Source organism: Pseudophryne corroboree, chromosome 4 (genome assembly GCF_028390025.1).
Source record: "Pseudophryne corroboree isolate aPseCor3 chromosome 4, aPseCor3.hap2, whole genome shotgun sequence".
NCBI classification, from domain to species: domain Eukaryota; kingdom Metazoa; phylum Chordata; class Amphibia; order Anura; family Myobatrachidae; genus Pseudophryne; species Pseudophryne corroboree.
Window position 1 is genome coordinate 802,919,532 of NC_086447.1, and position 24,856 is coordinate 802,944,387.

Sequence of the window (24,856 nt, forward strand, 5' to 3'; positions counted from 1 at the left end):
GTCCCAGCATCCACTAGGACGTCAGAGAAATATATACCTAGAGAATGTTTTGCACCCTAGCCCTGTATCCACAAGACCCCATTGTAATTTTACTTCCCACCCCCCATCAAAAATATACCCATAAGTGGCATAAGATCCCCTGAATTATCAACCCCCACACCCCCAGTTAAGTACCCCCCCCCTCCATGTGTCACTATATTTTTTTATTATTAATATTATTATATCCCGCCACCCCCCCCCCCCCCAGCCAAAAATATATATATATTTTTTTATTGTGCAGCATAATTCTCCCCTGGTGTCAGATGACACCCCCCATTTACCCATTTATAACACCCCCCCACCCCCACCGTGTTAGAGCCCCACCCCCTCACCTTGTTACAGACAGAGCAGCGGAGCATGGGGCAGGGGGGACTGATCATTTCCCCTGCTGCAGCTGATCTCTGCACACACATAGAGCAGCATGTTTGTGCTCGGTGGGTAACTATGGGCCCGATTCAGTATAGATTGCAGATCCTGCTAATTAGCAGAATTTGCTGTCCTTGTGAACGCATGCTGAGGGCCGCCCATCGCAGGGCAAGGCCGCCAAGCATGCTGACCGCCACTCCCCCCCGTGATGAAGCAGAAATTGCGATCGCATCTCAATTTCTGCTTCATCGTAGAAATTAGGGCAGCCTCCTGCTGGTGCAGCTTGGCTGCGTCCACAGGAGACCCACTGCCATCTTTCTGATCACGCCCCCGTTTGCGCCACCATGCCCCCTGTTTTGAGACCACGTCCCTGCAGTGCTCCATCTCCGCCTCGGAAAGGGAGCGTTGCTGCCCCCCCCCCCCCTCACACACACACACACTCCACGAACGTCTCTGCCTGATTGACAGGCAGAGGCGTTTGCATTTTCTGTGGCCTCCCGCAGAAATTGCGGGCACATGCGCAGGACGGCACTGCGCATGCGCCCGCATGCCTTTTGTATTATTTGCAGTTGGATTGCGTTTTGTTCCCATCTCCACTCTTTTAGTTCCGTCGCACGCCCCCTGGAATGGCGCTCGCAAGGCATTGTGGAGTGCGACTTTGGGAGTGATGTCGGCAGTGACGGACCGCAACATCACTCCCAGGGGGCAGCAGCAGTAGGAGTAAATCCGTTCTGCACGTATGGGACAGGTAACGCATTCCTGGCTGCGGTTGCATCCTATATGTTAGTGCCAGGCAAGATAATTACCTGCTTGGATTTCATTGTTGAATTAAACCTGAGACATCCACCAAACTTGCACCTGCCACTGTAGTTGTGAGTGTTGCAGTTTCTCCTGCCACCGAATGGAGTCCCATGAGAACTTTGCATTGGGTGCATATTGCCAAGGATTCCAGAGGTAAGCCGGGAGCTGCAGCCGGGCACCTCCATCACTGATATCCAGGCATTCTGGGAACAGTTCCACTGGGGACACTGGTCGCCGCTTGGAGTTTTCTTCTTTCCGCCATTACATCCAGAGGCGGCTGGGCGCTGTAGCACTATTACACGCCATACATTAGAGGAGATTTGATCTTGCTGGTCACGCAAAAGGTCGGATGCAAATTATTTAAAACTGGATATTTTATCTGGATTGTGCTTTGGACCAACAGACATTATGATATATCGCTATCATAACTTACAAAACTTATACCACTTCATGTCTGAAAATAGAATAGTTTAATTGTGGCTATACCACTGGATACCCACTGCCTTTACCAGATACTTCCCGCGTGGTAACTATACACAGATATAATATCCATTTTCCCATACAAGGTCTTTTGCATATTTGCATGTGTATGCAAATTTATATGTTCACAGCCGGTTGTGTCATTTTATAAATATTTTTATTAAATATATTATATATTGTTTAAAAATAAATATTATCATATAGAGTATGAACAGTGGTACATTGCATTTTTCCCCATATCAGACTACATACATAATGAAAAGCGCAACTTTCCCCAGGTTCAGGCAGCCAGGGTAGATAGATAGATAGATAGATAGATAGATAGATAGATAGATAGATAGATAGATAGATAGATAGAGCCACCTACAGCCTCAATAAGCAGTGATAAACAGGCTCCTTTGATTTGTTTGCAAATTGTTTTACCAAATTATTTATAGTAAAAGTAGTCAGCCAGCTCTGCAATAGATGATTTTTGTGGTTCTGAATATTATAATTATGTACAACACAGACATAGATCTCTTTGTCCACCATTCCTTGAAAGTAGCATAATACGTCTTTGGAATGGTTTGTTCTGTCTATGAAATTGCAATCAGCATGGACTAATGAGGATTCTCCATGCAAACAGTACACAGTTCCTCCAAGCAGCATAAAAGACATTATTTTTTATTATTATTAATAATAATAAATGACTTTTGAATAAAAATGTCACTATATTTACTGCAATTGGGGTTTTATTTTAATTACGCTTGTATTCTATTGCCTTGCAGAAACATAGCATTATATTCTGTAGTAAGAGATGAATGGCTGATGAACAAGGTCACACATCTATTTGCTTGGCATGTTCTGCACCCGCATCACCTAGACGGCTCATACAGTAGGGACAGAACCTATGGCCTACGCTGTGATTATCTCCCATTTTCTGTCTGCAAATCCCTACACATCTGTTTACAGAAATGGTGCTAAGCCATTCTGCTGTGGCATTATCTACGCATTGTCTCTGTATCTGTAATGCAGACAGCCTTACATCACCCATATTTACTATGACTCTGAGACAATTGCACAGCACATTATTAGCGCAGCAATAAATTGCCCTCATGTCTCTCAGGATTCATGTTTTGTAGAACTTAGATCAGCATTTTGTGCATTCTGGGCACCTCTGCAGATGGCCAAGACAGATGCTGTGACATATATAGGCCTACCAGCCCTCACTGTATGCTGTACAGAGAGATGTAAGGATGTTATGAATAGACTGTACATACTCTATAATCCCCTCCATGCAGCCTGGCACAGACGAATGGGATGTTTGTGTATTATCATCACCACTGTATTTGTGCTGATGACAGGAAGAAGGAGAGAACCTTGATCCACACCAAGAAGGGAGTGAACACTGATTAACATTCGGAGGGATTAACCCTTGCTGGGCCAAAATGACATATATTCCAGTGACTGCAGCATTTCACTGCATGCAATATCCCCACAACATACAGTAATACTATACATACATACATACATACATGCATGCATGCATACATACATACATACATACATACATACATACAGAGTATACATGATTACATACTGTACATACATGGCAGATCGCCTTCACTTACTTCGCCTTGATCGCTCCCGGTTTCAGCACCACCTCGATTTTATATTTGGCTCCGGTTAGTAATTTGATTGTCCGGTTCTGGCCGAACCTCTGCCCGTCCACCTTAAAATACACCGGGCCGTCATTAGGCTGGATCCTAAGGGAGACCGCGATTTTAACCAGATTAGGGATCTCCCCCATGTTCTGCAGAAGGGAAGGAGAATGACAGCAGTAGGAGGGATCAAGTGCTCCCTACGGGATCTGCAAGGAAGGTGGGGAGGAGAGGAAGCGGTGACCTGAGCCATTCAATGGCAGCAGTCGCAATCCACTGGTTTTCTGGCTGCACTTTAATCCATTATAATCCAATCTCAGGGCAGGGGGAAGGGGAGGCTGGGATGGATCTCCTCCCTGCACAGTCTGGGTCCTGGGAGATAAGGAGGAGAGGAGTCGCCGCACAGTGCATGGTGCCTGCAGAGCTCAGGGTTCTGTCTTCTCTCTGCTGTGTCTTCCTACACTTGTCCCTACTCCTCCGTGTATCATTGTAACACTCACATTAGTTCTTGTTGCAACAGTAAACATCAATTACCGTGTCATTCTGATGCCTGCTGCGGCTACATCCCCATCAACCTGCTGGCAGCCTCACCATGCAATGTTTAACCCTATAACTGCATTAATAGAGCATGGGTGCCTGCGGTACAGTTATCATTGTGGAATTACATTGGCCCATGCCTAATACAGTATATACCATTCTCAATACACTAATCTTATTGTTTCCATCAGTTCAGTTGACTGAAGTTGGTCTAAAAATAGGAAAGGCATAAATAAGACAATTCTTGTGTTGCATTCACTGTAGACAGGGGTGTATTTATTAGAGATGAGCGGGTTCGGTTCCTCGGAATCCGAACCCGCCCGAACTTCAGCTTTTTTTACACGGATCCGAGCGACTCGGATCTTCCCGCCTTGCTCGGTTAACCCGAGCGTGCCCGAACGTCATCATGACGCTGTCGGATTCTCGCGAGGCTCGGATTCTATCGCGAGACTCGGATTCTATATAAGGAGCCGCGCGTCGCCGCCATTTTACACGTGCATTGAGATTGATAGTGAGAGGACGTGGCTGGCGTCCTCTCCGTTTAGAGAAGAAATAGATAGGAGAGTGAGAGTGAGACAGTGACACTTCATTTACTGGAGCTTAGGAGGAGTACTCAGACAGAGAGTGCAGAATTTTGCTGATAGTATTAGTTAGTTATACTAGTGACAGAGTGAGACAGTGACACTTCATTTACTGGAGCTTAGGAGGAGTACTCAGACAGAGAGTGCAGAATTTTGCTGATAGTATTAGTTAGTTATACTAGTGACTGACCAGTGACCACCAGTGCAGTTTTATATTATTTAATATAATCCGTTCTCTGCCTGAAAAAACGATACACAGTGACTCAGTCACATACCATATCTGTGCTCAGCCCAGTGTGCTGCTGCATCATCTATGTATAATATCTGACTGTGCTCACACAGCTTAATTGTGGGGGAGACTGGGGAGCAGTTAGGTTATAGCAGGAGCCAGGAGTACATATTAAAAAATTAAACAGTGCACACTTTTTTTCTGCAGGAGTGCCACTGCCAGTGTGACTGACCAGTGACCTGACCACCAGTATGACCACCAGTGCAGTTTTATATTATTTAATATAATCCGTTCTCTGCCTGAAAAAACGATACACAGTGACTCAGTCACATACCATATCTGTGCTCAGCCCAGTGTGCTGCTGCATCATCTATGTATAATATCTGACTGTGCTCACACAGCTTAATTGTGGGGGAGACTGGGGAGCAGTTAGGTTATAGCAGGAGCCAGGAGTACATATTAAAAAATTAAACAGTGCACACTTTTTTTCTGCAGGAGTGCCACTGCCAGTGTGACTGACCAGTGACCTGACCACCAGTATATAGTATACTATATTGTATTGTGAATGTCTGCCTGTAAAAGTTAAACACACGTCGTGTGACTTGTGTGGTGTTTTTTTATTCTATAAAATAAAAAACTCATTCTGCTGACAGACAGTGTCCAGCAGGTCCGTCATTATATAATATATACCTGTCCGGCTGCAGTAGTGATATATATATATTTTTTATATCATTATTTATCATCCAGTCGCAGCAGACACAGTACGGTAGTCCACGGCTGTAGCTACCTCTGTGTCGGCACTCGGCAGTCCATCCATAATTGTATACCACCTACCCGTGGTTTTTTTTTTCTTTCTTCTTTATACATACTACATCTCATTATCATCCAGTCTATATTAGCAGCAGACACAGTACAGTACGGTAGTCCACGGCTGTAGCTACCTCTGTGTCGGCACTCGGCAGTCCGTCCATAATTGTATACCACCTACCCGTGGTTTTTTTTTTCTTTCTTCTTTATACATACTACATCTCATTATCAACCAGTCTATATTAGCAGCAGACACAGTACGGTAGTCCACGGCTGTAGCTACCTCTGTGTCGGCACTCGGCAGTCCGTCCATAATTGTATACCACCTACCCGTGGTTTTTTTTTTCTTTCTTCTTTATACATACTACATCTCATTATCATCCAGTCTATATTAGCAGCAGACACAGTACAGTACGGTAGTCCACGGCTGTAGCTACCTCTGTGTCGGCACTCGGCAGTCCGTCCATAATTGTATACCACCTACCCGTGGTTTTTTTTTCTTTCTTCTTTATACATACTACATCTCATTATCAACCAGTCTATATTAGCAGCAGACACAGTACGGTAGTCCACGGCTGTAGCTACCTCTGTGTCGGCACTCGGCAGTCCGTCCATAATTGTATACCACCTACCCGTGGTTTTTTTTTTCTTTCTTCTTTATACATACTACATCTCATTATCATCCAGTCTATATTAGCAGCAGACACAGTACAGTACAGTAGTCCACGGCTGTAGCTACCTCTGTGTCGGCACTCGGCAGTCCGTCCATAATTGTATACCACCTACCCGTGGTTTTTTTTTCTTTCTTCTTTATACATACTACATCTCATTATCAACCAGTCTATATTAGCAGCAGACACAGTACGGTAGTCCACGGCTGTAGCTACCTCTGTGTCGGCACTCGGCAGTTCATCCATAATTGTATACCACCTACCCGTGGTTTTTTTTTCTTTCTTCTTTATACATACTACATCTCATTATCATCCAGTCTATATTAGCAGCAGACACAGTACAGTACGGTAGTCCACGGCTGTAGCTACCTCTGTGTCGGCACTCGGCAGTCCATCCATAATTGTATACCACCTACCCGTGGTTTTTTTTTCTTTCTTCTTTATACATACTACATCTCATTATCATCCAGTCTATATTAGCAGCAGACACAGTACAGTACGGTAGTCCACGGCTGTAGCTACCTCTGTGTCGGCACTCGGCAGTCCATCCATAATTGTTTACCACCTACCCGTGGTTTTTTTTTCTTTCTTCTTTATACATACTACATCTCATTATCATCCAGTCAATATTAGCAGCAGACACAGTACAGTACAATAGTCCACGGCTGTAGCTACCTCTGTGTCGGCACTCGGCAGTCCGTCCATAATTGTATACCACCTACCCGTGGTTTTTTTTCTTTCTTCTTTATACATACTACATCTCATTATCATCCAGTCTATATTAGCAGCAGACACAGTACAGTACGGTAGTCCACGGCTGTAGCTACCTCTGTGTCGGCACTCGGCAGTCCGTCCATAATTGTATACCACCTACCCGTGTTTTTTTTTTTCTTTCTTCTTTATACATACTACATCTCATTATCATCCAGTCTATATTAGCAGCAGACGCAGTACAGTACGGTAGTCCACGGCTGTAGCTACCTCTGTGTCGGCACTCGGCAGTCCGTCCATAATTGTATACCACCTACCCGTGGTTTTTTTTTCTTTCTTCTTTATACATACTACATCTCATTATCATCCAGTCTATATTAGCAGCAGACACAGTACAGTACGGTAGTCCACGGCTGTAGCTACCTCTGTGTCGGCACTCGGCAGTCCATCCATAATTGTATACCACCTACCCGTGGTTTTTTTTTCTTTCTTCTTTATACATACTACATCTCATTATCATCCAGTCTATATTAGCAGCAGACACAGTACAGTACAATAGTCCACGGCTGTAGCTACCTCTGTGTCGGCACTCGGCAGTCCATCCATAATTGTATACTAGTATCCATCCATCTCCATTGTTTACCTGAGGTGCCTTTTAGTTGTGCCTATTAAAATATGGAGAACAAAAATGTTGAGGTTCCAAAATTAGGGAAAGATCAAGATCCACTTCCACCTCGTGCTGAAGCTGCTGCCACTAGTCATGGCCGAGACGATGAAATGCCAGCAACGTCGTCTGCCAAGGCCGATGCCCAATGTCATAGTACAGAGCATGTCAAATCCAAAACACCAAATATCAGTAAAAAAAGGACTCCAAAACCTAAAATAAAATTGTCGGAGGAGAAGCGTAAACTTGCCAATATGCCATTTACCACACGGAGTGGCAAGGAACGGCTGAGGCCCTGGCCTATGTTCATGGCTAGTGGTTCAGCTTCACATGAGGATGGAAGCACTCAGCCTCTCGCTAGAAAACTGAAAAGACTCAAGCTGGCAAAAGCACAGCAAAGAACTGTGCGTTCTTTGAAATCCCAAATCCACAAGGAGAGTCCAATTGTGTCGGTTGCGATGCCTGACCTTCCCAACACTGGACGTGAAGAGCATGCGCCTTCCACCATTTGCACGCCCCCTGCAAGTGCTGGAAGGAGCACCCGCAGTCCAGTTCCGGATAGTCAGATTGAAGATGAAGATGTTGAAGTACACCAGGATGAGGAGGATATGGGTGTTGCTGGCGCTGGGGAGGAAATTGACCAGGAGGATTCTGATGGTGAGGTGGTTTGTTTAAGTCAGGCACCCGGGGAGACACCTGTTGTCCGTGGGAGGAATATGGCCGTTGACATGCCTGGTGAAAATACCAAAAAAATCAGCTCTTCAGTGTGGAGGTATTTCAACAGAAAAGCGGACAACAGGTGTCAAGCCGTGTGTTGCCTTTGTCAAGCTGTAATAAGTAGGGGTAAGGACGTTAACCACCTCGGAACATCCTCCCTTATACGTCACCTGCAGCGCATTCATAATAAGTCAGTGACAAGTTCAAAAACTTTGGGCGACAGCGGAAGCAGTCCACTGACCAGTAAATCCCTTCCTCTTGTAACCAAGCTCACGCAAACCACCCCACCAACTCCCTCAGTGTCAATTTCCTCCTTCCCCAGGAATGCCAATAGTCCTGCAGGCCATGTCACTGGCAATTCTGACGAGTCCTCTCCTGCCTGGGATTCCTCCGATGCATCCTTGCGTGTAACGCCTACTGCTGCTGGCGCTGCTGTTGTTGCTGCTGGGAGTCGATGGTCATCCCAGAGGGGAAGTCGTAAGCCCACTTGTACTACTTCCAGTAAGCAATTGACTGTCCAACAGTCCTTTGCGAGGAAGATGAAATATCACAGCAGTCATCCTGCTGCAAAGCGGATAACTGAGGCCTTGACAACTATGTTGGTGTTAGACGTGCGTCCGGTATCCGCCGTTAGTTCACAGGGAACTAGACAATTTATTGAGGCAGTGTGCCCCCGTTACCAAATACCATCTAGGTTCCACTTCTCTAGGCAGGCGATACCGAGAATGTACACGGACGTCAGAAAAAGACTCACCAGTGTCCTAAAAAATGCAGTTGTACCCAATGTCCACTTAACCACGGACATGTGGACAAGTGGAGCAGGGCAGGGTCAGGACTATATGACTGTGACAGCCCACTGGGTAGATGTATGGACTCCCGCCGCAAGAACAGCAGCGGCGGCACCAGTAGCAGCATCTCGCAAACGCCAACTCTTTCCTAGGCAGGCTACGCTTTGTATCACCGCTTTCCAGAATACGCACACAGCTGAAAACCTCTTACGGCAACTGAGGAAGATCATCGCGGAATGGCTTACCCCAATTGGACTCTCCTGTGGATTTGTGGCATCGGACAACGCCAGCAATATTGTGTGTGCATTAAATATGGGCAAATTCCAGCACGTCCCATGTTTTGCACATACCTTGAATTTGGTGGTGCAGAATTTTTTAAAAAACGACAGGGGCGTGCAAGAGATGCTGTCGGTGGCCAGAAGAATTGCGGGACACTTTCGGCGTACAGGCACCACGTACAGAAGACTGGAGCACCACCAAAAACTACTGAACCTGCCCTGCCATCATCTGAAGCAAGAAGTGGTAACGAGGTGGAATTCAACCCTCTATATGCTTCAGAGGTTGGAGGAGCAGCAAAAGGCCATTCAAGCCTATACAATTGAGCACGATATAGGAGGTGGAATGCACCTGTCTCAAGCGCAGTGGAGAATGATTTCAACGTTGTGCAAGGTTCTGATGCCCTTTGAACTTGCCACACGTGAAGTCAGTTCAGACACTGCCAGCCTGAGTCAGGTCATTCCCCTCATCAGGCTTTTGCAGAAGAAGCTGGAGACATTGAAGGAGGAGCTAACACGGAGCGATTCCGCTAGGCATGTGGGACTTGTGGATGGAGCCCTTAATTCGCTTAACAAGGATTCACGGGTGGTCAATCTGTTGAAATCAGAGCACTACATTTTGGCCACCGTGCTCGATCCTAGATTTAAAGCCTACCTTGGATCTCTCTTTCCGACAGACACAAGACTGCTGGGGTTGAAAGACCTGCTGGTGAGAAAATTGTCAAGTCAAGCGGAACGCGACCTGTCAACATCTCCTCCTTCACATTCTCCCGCAACTGGGGGTGCGAGGAAAAGGCTCAGAATTCCGAGCCCACCCGCTGGCGGTGATGCAGGGCAGTCTGGAGCGACTGCTGATGCTGACATCTGGTCCGGACTGAAGGACCTGACAACGATTACGGACATGTCGTCTACTGTCACTGCATATGATTCTCTCACCATTGAAAGAATGGTGGAGGATTATATGAGTGACCGCATCCAAGTAGGCACGTCACACAGTCAGTACTTATACTGGCAGTAAAAAGAGGCAATTTGGAGGCCCTTGCACAAACTGGCTTTATTCTACCTAAGTTGCCCTCCCACAAGTGTGTACTCCGAAAGAGTGTTTAGTGCCGCCGCTCACCTTGTCAGCAATCGGCGTACGAGGTTACATCCAGAAAATGTGGAGAAGATGATGTTCATTAAAATGAATTATAATCAATTCCTCCGTGGAGACATTGACCAGCAGCAATTGCCTCCACAAAGTACACAGGGAGCTGAGATGGTGGATTCCAGTGGGGACGAATTGATAATCTGTGAGGAGGGGGATGTACACGGTGATATATCGGAGGATGATGATGAGGTGGACATCTTGCCTCTGTAGAGCCAGTTTGTGCAAGGAGAGATTAATTGCTTCTTTTTTGGTGGGGGTCCAAACCAACCCGTCATTTCAGTCACAGTCGTGTGGCAGACCCTGTCACTGAAATGATGGGTTGGTTAAAGTGTGCATGTCCTGTTTATACAACATAAGGGTGGGTGGGAGGGCCCAAGGACAATTCCATCTTGCACCTCTTTTTTCTTTAATTTTTCTTTGCGTCATGTGCTGTTTGGGGAGGGTTTTTTGGAAGGGCCATCCTGCGTGACACTGCAGTGCCACTCCTAGATGGGCCCGGTGTTTGTGTCGGCCACTAGGGTCGCTTATCTTACTCACACAGTCAGCTACCTCATTGCGCCTCTTTTTTTCTTTGCGTCATGTGCTGTTTGGGGAGGGTTTTTTGGAAGGGCCATCCTGCGTGACACTGCAGTGCCACTCCTAGATGGGCCAGGTGTTTGTGTCGGCCACTAGGGTCGCTTATCTTACTCACACAGTCAGCTACCTCATTGCGCCTCTTTTTTCTTTGCGTCATGTGCTGTTTGGGGAGGGTTTTTTGGAAGGGCCATCCTGCGTGACACTGCAGTGCCACTCCTAGATGGGCCCGGTGTTTGTGTCGGCCACTAGGGTCGCTTATCTTACTCACACAGTCAGCTACCTCATTGCGCCTCTTTTTTTCTTTGCGTCATGTGCTGTTTGGGGAGGGTTTTTTGGAAGGGCCATCCTGCGTGACACTGCAGTGCCACTCCTAGATGGGCCCGGTGTTTGTGTCGGCCACTAGGGTCGCTTATCTTACTCACACAGTCAGCTACCTCATTGCGCCTCTCTTTTTCTTTGCATCATGTGCTGTTTGGGGAGGGTTTTTTGGAAGGGCCATCCTGCGTGACACTGCAGTGCCACTCCTAGATGGGCCCGGTGTTTGTGTCGGCCACTAGGGTCGCTTATCTTACTCACACAGTCAGCTACCTCATTGCGCCTCTTTTTTTCTTTGCGTCATGTGCTGTTTGGGGAGGGTTTTTTGGAAGGGCCATCCTGCGTGACACTGCAGTGCCACTCCTAGATGGGCCCGGTGTTTGTGTCGGCCACTAGGGTCGCTTATCTTACTCACACAGCGACCTCGGTGCAAATTTTAGGACTAAAAATAATATTGTGAGGTGTGAGGTATTCAGAATAGACTGAAAATGAGTGTAAATTATGGTTTTTGAGGTTAATAATACTTTGGGATCAAAATGACCCCCAAATTCTATGATTTAAGCAGTTTTTTAGGGTTTTTTGAAAAAAACACCCGAATCCAAAACACACCCGAATCCGACAAAAAAAATTCGGTGAGGTTTTGCCAAAACGCGGTCGAACCCAAAACACGGCCGCGGAACCGAGCCCAAAACCAAAACACAAAATGGGCTCGGTTCCGCGGCCGTGTTTTGGGTTCGACCACGTTTTGGCAAAACCTCACCGAATTTTTTTTGTCGGATTCGGGTGTGTTTTGGATTCGGGTGTTTTTTTCAAAAAACCCTAAAAAACAGCTTAAATCATAGAATTTGGGGGTCATTTTGATCCCAAAGCATTATTAACCTCAAAAACCATAATTTCCACTCATTTTCAGTCTATTCTGAACACCTCACACCTCACAATATTATTTTTAGTCCTAAAATTTGCACCGAGGTCGCTGGATGACTAAGCTAAGCGACCCTAGTGGCCGACACAAACACCTGGCCCATCTAGGAGTGGCACTGCAGTGTCACGCAGGATGGCCCTTCCAAAAAACACTCCCCAAACAGCACATGACGCAAAGAAAAAAAGAGGCGCAATGAGGTAGCTGTGTGAGTAAGCTAAGCGACCCTAGTGGCCGACACAAACACCTGGCCCATCTAGGAGTGGCACTGCAGTGTCACGCAGGATGGCCCTTCCAAAAAACACTCCCCAAACAGCACATGACGCAAAGAAAAAAAGAGGCGCAATGAGGTAGCTGTGTGAGTAAGCTAAGCGACCCTAGTGGCCGACACAAACACCTGGCCCATCTAGGAGTGGCACTGCAGTGTCACGCAGGATGGCCCTTCCAAAAAACACTCCCCAAACAGCACATGACGCAAAGAAAAAAAGAGGCGCAATGAGGTAGCTGTGTGAGTAAGCTAAGCGACCCTAGTGGCCGACACAAACACCTGGCCCATCTAGGAGTGGCACTGCAGTGTCACGCAGGATGGCCCTTCCAAAAAACACTCCCCAAACAGCACATGACGCAAAGAAAAAAAGAGGCGCAATGAGGTAGCTGTGTGAGTAAGCTAAGCGACCCTAGTAGCCGACACAAACACCTGGCCCATCTAGGAGTGGCACTGCAGTGTCACGCAGGATGGCCCTTCCAAAAAACACTCCCCAAACAGCACATGACGCAAAGAAAAAAAGAGGCGCAATGAGGTAGCTGTGTGAGTAAGCTAAGCGACCCTAGTGTCCGACACAAACACCTGGCCCATCTAGGAGTGGCACTGCAGTGTCACGCAGGATGGCCCTTCCAAAAAACACTCCACAAACAGCACATGACGCAAAGAAAAAAAGAGGCGCAATGAGGTAGTTGTGTAAGCTAAGCGACCCTAGTGGCCGACACAAACACCTGGCCCATCTAGGAGTGGCACTGCAGTGTCACGCAGGATGGCCCTTCCAAAAAACACTCCCCAAATAGCACATGACGCAAAGAAAAAAAGAGGCGCAATGAGGTAGCTGTGTGAGTAAGATAAGCGACCCTAGTGGCCGACACAAACACCTGGCCCATCTAGGAGTGGCACTGCAGTGTCACGCAGGATGGCCCTTCCAAAGAACACTCCCCAAACAGCACATTACGCAAAGAAAAAAAGAGGCGCAATGAGGTAGCTGTGTGAGTAAGATAAGTGACCCTAGTGGCCGACACAAACACCTGGCCCATCTAGGAGTGGCACTGCAGTGTCACGCAGGATGGCCCTTCCAAAAAACACTTCCCAAACAGCACATGACGCAAAGAAAAAAAGAGGCGCAATGAGGAAGCTGTGTGAGTAAGCTAAGCGACCCTAGTGGCCGACACAAACACCTGGCCCATCTAGGAGTGGCACTGCAGTGTCACGCAGGATGGCCCTTCCAAAAAACACTCCCCAAACAGCACATGACGCAAAGAAAAAAAGAGGCGCAATGAGGTAGCTGTGTGAGTAAGATAAGCGACCCTAGTGGCCGACACAAACACCTGGCCCATCTAGGAGTGGCACTGCAGTGTCACGCAGGATGGCCCTTCCAAAAAACACTCCCCAAACAGCACATGACGCAAAGAAAAATGAAAGAAAAAAGAGGTGCAAGATGGAATTGTCCTTGGGCCCTCCCACCCACCCTTATGTTGTATAAACAGGACATGCACACTTTAACCAACCCATCATTTCAGTGACAGGGTCTGCCACACGACTGTGACTGAAATGACGGGTTGGTTTGGACCCCCACCAAAAAAGAAGCAATTAATCTCTCCTTGCACAAACTGGCTCTACAGAGGCAAGATGTCCACCTCATCATCATCCTCCGATATATCACCGTGTACATCCCCCTCCTCACAGATTATCAATTCGTCCCCACTGGAATCCACCATCTCAGCTCCCTGTGTACTTTGTGGAGGCAATTGCTGCTGGTCAATGTCTCCACGGAGGAATTGATTATAATTCATTTTAATGAACATCATCTTCTCCACATTTTCTGGAAGTAACCTCATACGCCGATTGCTGACAAGGTGAGCGGCGGCACTAAACACTCTTTCGGAGTACACATTTGTGGGAGGGCAACTTAGGTAGAATAAAGCCAGTTTGTGCAAGGGCCTCCAAATTGCCTCTTTTTACTGCCAGTATAAGTACGGACTGTGTGACGTGCCTACTTGGATGCGGTCACTCATATAATCCTCCACCATTCTTTCAATGGGGAGAGAATCATATGCAGTGACAGTAGACGACATGTCCGTAATCGTTGTCAGGTCCTTCAGTCCGGACCAGATGTCAGCATCAGCAGTCGCTCCAGACTGCCCTGCATCACCGCCAGCGGGTGGGCTCGGAATTCTGAGCCTTTTCCTCGCACCCCCAGTTGCGGGAGAATGTGAAGGAGGAGATGTTGACAGGTCGCGTCCCGCTTGACTTGACAATTTTCTCACCAGCAGGTCTTTGAACCCCAGCAGACTTGTGTGTGCCGGAAAGAGAGATCCAAGGTAGGTTTTAAATCTAGGATCGAGCACGGTGGCCAAAATGTAGTGCTCTGATTTCAACAGATTGACCACCCGTGAATCCTTGTTAAGCGAATTAAGGGCTCCATCCACAAGTCCCACATGCCTAGCGGAATCGCTCTGTGTTAGCTCCTCCTTCAATGTCTCCAGCTTCTTCTGCAAAAGCCTGATGAGGGGAATGACCTGACTCAGGCTGGCAGTGTCTGAACTGACTTCACGTGTGGCAAGTTCAAAAGGTTGCAGAACCTTGCACAACGTTGAAATCATTCTCCACTGCGCTTGAGACAGGTGCATTCCACCTCCTATATCGTGCTCAATTGTATAGGCTTGAATGGCCTTTTGCTGCTCCTCCAACCTCTGAAGCATATATAGGGTTGAATTCCACCTCGTTACCACTTCTTGCTTCAGATGATGGCAGGGCAGGTTCAGGCGTTTTTGGTGGTGCTCCAGTCTTCTGTACGTGGTGCCTGTACGCCGAAAGTGTCCCGCAATTCTTCTGGCCACCGACAGCATCTCTTGCACGCCCCTCTCGTTTTTTAAATAATTCTGCACCACCAAATTCAAGGTATGTGCAAAACATGGGACGTGCTGGAATTTGCCCATATTTAATGCACACACAATATTGCTGGCGTTGTCCGATGCCACAAATCCACAGGAGAGTCCAATTGGGGTAAGCCATTCCGCGATGATCTTCCTCAGTTGCCGTAAGAGGTTTTCAGCTGTGTGCGTATTCTGGAAACCGGTGATACAAAGCGTAGCCTGCCTAGGAAAGAGTTGGCGTTTGCGAGATGCTGCTACTGGTGCCGCCGCTGCTGTTCTTGCGGCGGGAGTCCATACATCTACCCAGTGGGCTGTCACAGTCATATAGTCCTGACCCTGCCCTGCTCCACTTGTCCACATGTCCGTGGTTAAGTGGACATTGGGTACAACTGCATTTTTTAGGACACTGGTGAGTCTTTTTCTGACGTCCGTGTACATTCTCGGTATCGCCTGCCTAGAGAAGTGGAACCTAGATGGTATTTGGTAACGGGGGCACACTACCTCAAGAAATTGTCTAGTTCCCTGTGAACTAACGGCGGATACCGGACGCACGTCTAACACCAACATAGTTGTCAAGGCCTCAGTTATCCGCTTTGCAACAGGATGACTGCTGTGATATTTCATCTTCCTCGCAAAGGACTGTTGGACAGTCAATTGCTTGGTGGAAGTAGTAAAAGTGGGCTTACGACTTCCCCTCTGGGATGACCATCGACTCCCAGCAGCAACAACAGCAGCGCCAGCAGCAGTAGGCGTTACACGCAAGGATGCATCGGAGGAATCCCAGGCAGGAGAGGACTCGTCAGAATTGCCAGTGACATGGCCTGCAGGACTATTGGCATTCCTGGGGAAGGAGGAAATTGACACTGAGGGAGTTGGTGGGGTGGTTTGCGTGAGCTTGGTTACAAGAGGAAGGGATTTACTGGTCAGTGGACTGCTTCCGCTGTCGCCCAAAGTTTTTGAACTTGTCACTGACTTATTATGAATGCGCTGCAGGTGACGTATAAGGGAGGATGTTCCGAGGTGGTTAACGTCCTTACCCCTACTTATTACAGCTTGACAAAGGCAACACACGGCTTGACAAATGTTGTCCGCATTTCTGTTGAAATACTTCCACACCGAAGAGCTGATTTTTTTGGTATTTTCACCAGGCATGTCAATGGCCATATTCCTCCCACGGACAACAGGTGTCTCCCCGGGTGCCTGACTTAAACAAACCACCTCACCATCAGAATCCTCCTTGTCAATTTCCTCCCCAGCGCCAGCAACACCCATATCCTCCTCATCCTGGTGTACTTCAACACTGACATCTTCAATCTGACTATCAGGAACTGGACTGCGGGTGCTCCTTCCAGCACTTGCAGGGGGCGTGCAAATGGTGGAAGGCGCATGCTCTTCACGTCCAGTGTTGGGAAGGTCAGGCATCGCAACCGACACAATTGGACTCTCCTTGGGGATTTGTGATTTCGAAGAACGCACAGTTCTTTGCTGTGCTTTTGCCAGCTTGAGTCTTTTCATTTTTCTAGCGAGAGGCTGAGTGCTTCCATCCTCATGTGAAGCTGAACCACTAGCCATGAACATAGGCCAGGGCCTCAGCCGTTCCTTGCCACTCCGTGTGGTAAATGGCATATTGGCAAGTTTACGCTTCTCCTCCGACAATTTTATTTTAGATTTTTGAGTCCTTTTTTTACTGATATTTGGTGTTTTGGATTTTACATGCTCTGTACTATGACATTGGGCATCGGCCTTGGCAGACGACGTTGCTGGCATTTCATCGTCTCGGCCATGACTAGTGGCAGCAGCTTCAGCACGAGGTGGAAGTCGATCTTGATCTTTCCCTATTTTTGGAACCTCAACATTTTTGTTCTCCATATTTTAATAGGCACAACTAAAAGGCACCTCAGGTAAACAATGGAGATGGATGGATACTAGTATACTTATGGATGACGAGCGACTGCCGACACAGAGGTAGCTACAGCCGTGGACTACCGTACTGTGTCTGCTGCTAATATAGACTGGATGATAATGAGATAAAATTAAAATATATATATATATCACACTAGTACTGCAGCCGGACAGGTATATACTATGTAATGACGGACCTGCTGGACACTGTCTGTCAGACTCAGCACTGCAGACTCCTAAAGTAAGCTACTAGTATCAAGAAGATAGAAAAAAAAAAAACACGGGTAGGTGGTATACAATTATGGATGGACGAGCGACTGCCGACACAGAGGTAGCTACAGCCGTGGACTACCGTACTGTGTCTGCTGCTAATATAGACTGGATGATAATGAGATAAAATTAAAATATATATATATATCACACTAGTACTGCAGCCGGACAGGTATATATTATGTAATGACGGACCTGCTGGACACTGTCTGTCAGCACTGCAGACTCCTAAAGTAAGCTACTAGTATCAAGAAGATAGAAAGAAAAAAAAACCACGGGTAGGTGGTATACAATTATGGATGGACGAGCGACTGCCGACACAGAGGTAGCTACAGCCGTGGACTACCGTACTGTGTCTGCTGCTAATATAGACTGGATGATAATGAGATAAAATTAAAATATATATATATCACACTAGTACTGCAGCCGGACAGGTATATATTATGTAATGACGGACCTGCTGGACACTGTCTGTCAGCACTGCAGACTCCTAAAGTAAGCTACTAGTATCAAGAAGATAGAAAAAAAAAAAACCACGGGTAGGTGGTATACAATTATGGATGGACGAGCGACTGCCGACACAGAGGTAGCTACAGCCGTGGACTACCGTACTGTGTCTGCTGCTAATATAGACTGGATGATAATGAGATAAAATTAATATATATATATATCACACTAGTACTGCAGCCGGACAGGTATATATTATGTAATGACGGACCTGCTGGACACTGTCTGCAGAATGCGTTTATAAAAACACCACACGACGAGTGTTTAACTTTTTCAGGCAGACAATCACAATATACTGGTGGTCAGCAGACAATCACAATACTGGTGGTCAGTGGTCACTGGTCAGTCACACTGGCAGTGGCACTCTGGCAGCAAAAGTGTGCACTGTACTTAAAATATGTACTCCTGCTATAACTGCTCCCCAGTCTCCCCCACAATTAAGCTGTGTGAGCAGTGAGCACTCAGCACAGTCAGATAATGATAATATACAGTATTACATATGATGCAGCACACTGGGCTGAGCACAGATATGGTATGTGACTGTGTCACACTGTGTATCGTTTTTTTTCAGGCAGAGAACGGATTAATTAAACTGGTGGTCACTGGTCACACTATCAGCAGCAAGTAGTACTCCTCCTAATAATATGCTCCCCAAAATTTGTGTCTCTCTCTAGTACTCTAGTCAAACGGAGAGGACGCCAGCCACGTCCTCTCCCTATCAATCTCAATGCACGTGTGAAAATGGCGGCGACGCGCGGCTCCTTATATAGAATCCGAGTCTCGCGATAGAATACGAGCCTCGCGAGAATCCGACAGCGGGATGATGACGTTCGGGGCACTCTGGTTAACCGAGCAAGGCGGGAAGATCCGAGTCGCTCGGCCCCGTGTAAAAAAACCTGAAGTTCGGGCGGGTTCGGATTCCGAGGAACCGAACCCGCTCATCTCTACCAGATACACGTATGCACCCACAGTGTCAGATACACGTATGCCCCGACAGTGCCAGACACACATATGCCCCCACAGTGCCAGACACACATATTCCCCCATGTTGATTTTACTAGTAAAGGCAGCACTTTTAGGTAGATTCACTTTTAGAGGTGGCAGCTATCTCCCCCATATAGTTCCTCAACAGCAGGGATGCCCATTAATGATCAAAGAATGCAGCAGCCACTGTAATTGGCGCCAGGGTCCAGCACCGCACCACAATACAGACAAGAAACTCTACATAAACTACAGCTCCCAGCAGCTGCTGCTGCATGCTGTGATCATTACTGGGCATCCCTGCTGGTGAGGAAATACATGGGGGTGGGGGGATAGCTGCTGCCTCTAAAAGTGAATCTACAGTACATACTGTCCATGGATGGGCACCTCTGGATGGCGCCCCTCCTCGACTGGCGCCCCTGGCGAGTGCCATCCTGGCCAATAGGAAGATACACCCCTGACTGTAGAGCACACGTTCTCAAACTCTGAACTCAGGACCCCACACAGATAAACTTTTCCAGGTCACCTGTGGATTTTTAAAATGTGACAGTTGGTGATACAGCGGCGATGCCTTTGCACTTCAAGAGTAGCTCCCGACCAGCGCAGCTTTAGCGTGCTGGCCGGGACATACTTGTCGCTCCCCGACCCGCAGCAGCTGCGTGTGACGTCACGCAGCCGGCGCAACCCGCCCCCCCCCCCCCCCAATGGTCCGGCCACGCCTGCGTTGGCCGGACCGCGCCTCCTAAACGGCGGCTTCATGCCGCCGTCCAGACCCCTCCCACCCAGCGACTGCCTCAGATGACGGCTGGCTTGCGCCGGCGCACTGCGGCGCCAGTGCAGTTCCGACCCGATCGCTGCGCTGCGAGAAACTGCAGAGAGCGATCGGGTCGGAATGACCCCCTATGTACTAAGCCTTGGATGGAGATAAAGTGGACGGAGATAAAGTACCAACCAATCGGCTCCTAACTGTCATTTTTCAAACACAGCCTGTGACATGGCAGTTAGTAGATGATTGGCTGGTACTTTATCTCCATCCACTTTATCTCCATCCAAGACTTAGTAAATAGACCCCACAGACTGCACCTGCTGGGTGATCTGGGAAATGTGGACTGTGTGGGGTCCTGATCATCGAGTTTGAAAACCACTGCTCTAGTGATATGCGTGTTTTGGGGGATTAGGTGAAAACGAATGGTCTGGACTCCAGAACGCTGGACAAGCTCCCTGCAACAGACTCTGCTATTATGGAGCTTGTAGCAGGGCCGTAACTACTTGTGTGCCAGCGGTGCCTGCCACACAGCGCAGACGCTCTGAGGGCGCAACTGCCCACATCCTCTAAAGTTAGCGGCATTGTAATGAATCAGACTCATTACAAGTCGCCTGTGTGCACTGTGCACTGCCGCCGGAGTGAGGAGAAGAGCAGCGCCAGGGCAGGGCAGGAGGAGGAGGGAGGGGGACGTGAGAGCCGAAGCAGCGCAATGTAATTGGTGGCGGCACCACTGCAGCTGTTCCTCTCCTTCCTCATTGGCTGGCCGCCGCTATGATCACTGGTATGCACTACCCGCATCTCAGCATTCACAGTGGCGGCAGCCAGCCAAATGTGGAAGAGAGGAACAGCTGCAGTGGTGCCGCCACCAATTACATTGCGCTGCTGTGGCTCTCGCGTTCCTCTCCCACCTCCTCCTACCCTGCCCTGCCCCCGGAGCTGCTCTTCTCCTCGCTCCTGGCAACCCGACCACCCACCGGTCAACAGCTGTGCGGTTATGGATAGGTGAGGAGCAGTGACACACTCAGTTTTGTGCCTGGGGCGGAGGTCAGTGTTTGGACATACAGTGGCACCATGTTTCTCAGCTTGCTCTGCCAGTAACAAACATGTCCTGGCTCAGATGTGTGTCCCTACAGTACTATCCAGTGGCGAAGGTTTGTCCCAGTTACCCGAAGGCAAGATAAATATTGGTGCCCCCTATTTCCTATATCAAGATAAGTGTGTGTGTGTGTGTGTGTGTGTGTGTGTGTGTGTGTGTGTGTGTTTTTTTCTTAAAAAAATGTATATACTGTATTTCTACATTTAATTGTCTTTTATTTTAAATCACACATTTCTTGGCAGTCATACCCAGGATTACAGGCCATGACCTGTTACACTGACAGCAGACACTTTACTGATGGAGCTATTTGCTCCTGTAGAGGAAGCATGAGAATTCTAACTATATGAAGTTACGTGTAATTGTCAGAGAAGTAACTTCATATAGTTAAAATTCTCATATTTCCTATACAGGAGCAAACAGCTTCATCAGTAAGGTTCCTGCTTCCACTGTAATAGGGTGTGGTTTCTAATCCTGGGTGTGATACTTGTAAAATGTGTATAATAAGAGGGTGTGATTTGTAAGGTGCAGGGACCAGTGAGGAAGTCGGCCACTGAAAAGACAGCGGCAGCTATCAATTAACTTATTTCAATGGTGTCACAGAATGGGAGGAGAGGTGCCCCCCTTCAGAGCAGGAGCCCGGCGGCAGATGACTCCGTTGCCTCCCAGAGTTCTGCCTCTGGTACTATCATCACACACGTTGTATGAGACCTGAAGGAAATAGATCTGGGGACGTGTATGGGGAGAGTGCAGAAAGTTAGTAGCTCCAGTGCTGTCATGCAATGACATGTCTATATTCTTGTCCTGATCCTTTTCATTTTAAAGTACTTTTATTTCTAAAATCTCTATCTGTATTTCTCTATCGTCCTAGTGGATGCTGGGGTTCCTGAAAGGACCATGGGGAATAGCGGCTCCGCAGGAGACAGGGCACAAAAAGTAAAGCTTTAGGATCAGGTGGTGTGCACTGGCTCCTCCCCCTATGACCCTCCTCCAAGCCTCAGTTAGATTTTTGTGCCCGGCCGAGAAGGGTGCAATCTAGGTGGCTCTCCTAAAGAGCTGCTTAGAAAAGTTTAGCTTAGGTTTTTTATTTTACAGTGAGTCCTGCTGGCAACAGGATCACTGCAACGAGGGACTTAGGGGAGAAGAAGTGAACTCACCTGCGTGCAGGATGGATTGGCTTCTTGGCTACTGGACATTAGCTCCAGAGGGACGATCACAGGTACAGCCTGGATGGTCACCGGAGCCTCGCCGCCGGCCCCCTTGCAGATGCTGAAACGAGAAGAGGTCCAGAATCGGCGGCAGAAGACTCCTCAGTCTTCTTAAGGTAGCGCACAGCACTGCAGCTGTGCACCATTTTCCTCTCAGCACACTTCACACGGCAGTCACTGAGGGTGCAGGGCGCTGGGAGGGGGGCGCCCTGGGAGGCAAATGAAAACCTTTTTTGGCTAAAAATACCTCACATATAGCCTCCGGGGGCTATATGGAGATATTTAACCCCTGCCAGAATCCGTTAAGAGCGGGAGACGAGGCCGCCGAAAAAGGGGCGGGGCCTATCTCCTCAGCACACAGCGCCATTTTCCCTCACAGAAAGGCTGGAGGGAAGGCTCCCAGGCTCTCCCCTGCACTGCACTACAGAAACAGGGTTAAAACAGAGAGGGGGGGCACTAATTTGGCGTTAGAAATATATAAAAAAGATGCTATAAGGGAAAACACTTATATAAGGTTGTCCCTATATAATTATAGCGTTTTTGGTGTGTGCTGGCAAACTCTCCCTCTGTCTCTCCAAAGGGCTAGTAGGTCCTGTCCTCTATCAGAGCATTCCCTGTGTGTGTGCTGTGTGTCGGTACGTGTGTGTCGACATGTATGAGGACGATGTTGGTGAGGAGGCGGAGCAATTGCCTGTAATGGTGATGTCACTCTCTAGGGAGTCGACACCGGAATGGATGGCTTATTTAGGAATTACGTGATAATGTCAACACGCGCCAAGGTCGGTTGACGACATGAGACGGCCGACAAACAATTAGTACCGGTCCAGACGTCTCAAAAACACCGTCAGGGGTTTTAAAACGCCCGTTTACTTTAGTCGGTCGACACAGACACAGACAGGGACACTGAATCCAGTGTCGACGGTGAATAAACAAACGTATTCCTTATTAGGGCCACACGTTAAGGGCAATGAAGGAGGTGTTACATATTTCTGATACTACAAGTACCACAAAAGAGGGTATTATGTGGGATGTGAAAAAACTACCGTAGTTTTTCCTGAATCAGATAAATTAAATGAAGTGTGTGATGATGCGTGGGTTCCCCCCGATAGAAAATATGGGCGGTATACCCTTTCCCGCCAGAAGTTAGGGCGCGTTGGGAAACACCCCTTAGGGTGGATAAGGCGCTCACACGCTTATCAGAACAAGTGGCGGTACCGTCTATAGATAGGGCCGTCCTCAAGGAGCCAGCTGACAGGAGGCTGGAAAAATATCATAAAAAGTATATACACACATACTGGTGTTATACTGCGACCAGCGATCGCCTCAGCCTGGATGTGCAGAGCTGGGGTGGCTTGGTCGGATTCCCTGACTAAAAATATTGATACCCTTGACAGGGACAGTATTTTATTGACTATAGAGCATTTAAAGGATGTATTTCTATATATGCGAGATGCACAGAGGGATATTTGCACTCTGGCATCAAGAGTAAGTGCGATGTCCATATCTGCCAGAAGATGTTTATGGACACGACAGTGGTCAGGTGATGCAGATTCCAAACGGCACAAAGGTGTATTGCTGTATAAAGGAAGAGGAGTTATTTGGGGTCGGTCCATCGGGCCTGGTGGCCACGGCAACTGCTGGAAAATCCACCGTTTTTACCCTAAGTCACATCTCTGCAGAAAAAGACACCGTCTTTTCAGCTTCAGTCCTTTCGTCCCTATAAGAGTCATATCTGCCCAGGGATAGAGGAAAGGGAAGAAGACTGCAGCAGGCAGCCCATTCCCAGGAACAGAAGCGTTCCACCGCTTCTGACAAGCTCTCAGCATGACGCTGAGACCGTACAGGACCCCTGGATCCTACTAGTAGTATCCCAGGGGTACAGTTTGGAATGTCGAGACGTTTCCCCTGCGCAGGCTCCTGAAGTCTGCTTTACCAAGGTCTCCCTCCGACAAGGAGGCAGTATGGGAAAAAATTCACGAGCTGTATTCCCAGCAGGTGATAATTAAATTACCCCTCCTACAACAAGAAAAGGGGGTATTATTCCACACTATATTGTGGTACTGAAGCCAGAAGGCTAGGTGAGACCTATTCTAAATCTAAAAAAATTTGAACACTTACAAAGGTTCAAATCAAGATAGAGTCACTCAGAGCAGTGATAACGAACCGGGAAGAAGGGGACTATCTGGTGTCCCGAGACATCAGGGATGCTTACCTCCATGTCCCAAATTTGCCCTTATCACTAAGGGTACCTCAGGTTCGTGGTACAGAACTGTCACTATCAGTTTCAGACGCTGCCGTTTGGATGGTCTACGGCACCCCGGGTCTTTACCAAGGTAATGGCCGAAATGATGGTTCTTCTTCGAAGAAAAGGCGTCTTAATTATCCCTTACTTGGACGATCTCCTGATAAGGGCAAAGTCCAGGGAACAGTTGGAGGTCGGAGTAGCACTATCTCGGATACTGTTACAACAGCAGGGGTGGATTCTAAATATTCCAAAATCGCAGCTGATCCCGACAACAAGTCTCCTGTGCTTAGGGATGATTCTGGACACAGTCCAGAAAAAGGTGTTTCTCCCGGAAGAGAAAGCCAGGGAGTTATCCGAGCTAGTCAGGAACCTCCTAAAATCAGTGCATCATTGCACAAGGGCCATGGTAAAAAAATGGTGACTTCCTTCGAAGCAATTCCAGTCGGCAGATTTCATGCAAGAACTTTTCAGTGGGAT

At 47.8% G+C, this 24,856-nt stretch overlaps 1 protein-coding gene across 8 annotated transcripts in view; it reads right to left on the bottom strand.

Moving 5' to 3' along the window:
• Positions 1-24,856, bottom strand: part of PLEK (pleckstrin) — a 513,179-nt gene that overhangs the window by 302,798 nt on the left and 185,525 nt on the right. Inside the window, exon 1 of one of the 8 annotated variants that reach the window (XM_063918391.1) lies at positions 3,297-3,910. The exons of 6 other annotated variants lie outside the window; for them this stretch is intronic. In XM_063918391.1, the coding sequence (XP_063774461.1) occupies positions 3,297-3,475 (179 nt within the window). In that variant the 5' untranslated portion in view covers positions 3,476-3,910. Of the gene's footprint in view, positions 1-3,296; positions 3,911-24,856 lie in introns of those variants that run through there. One more of the 8 variants, XM_063918399.1, reaches the window with a different exon arrangement.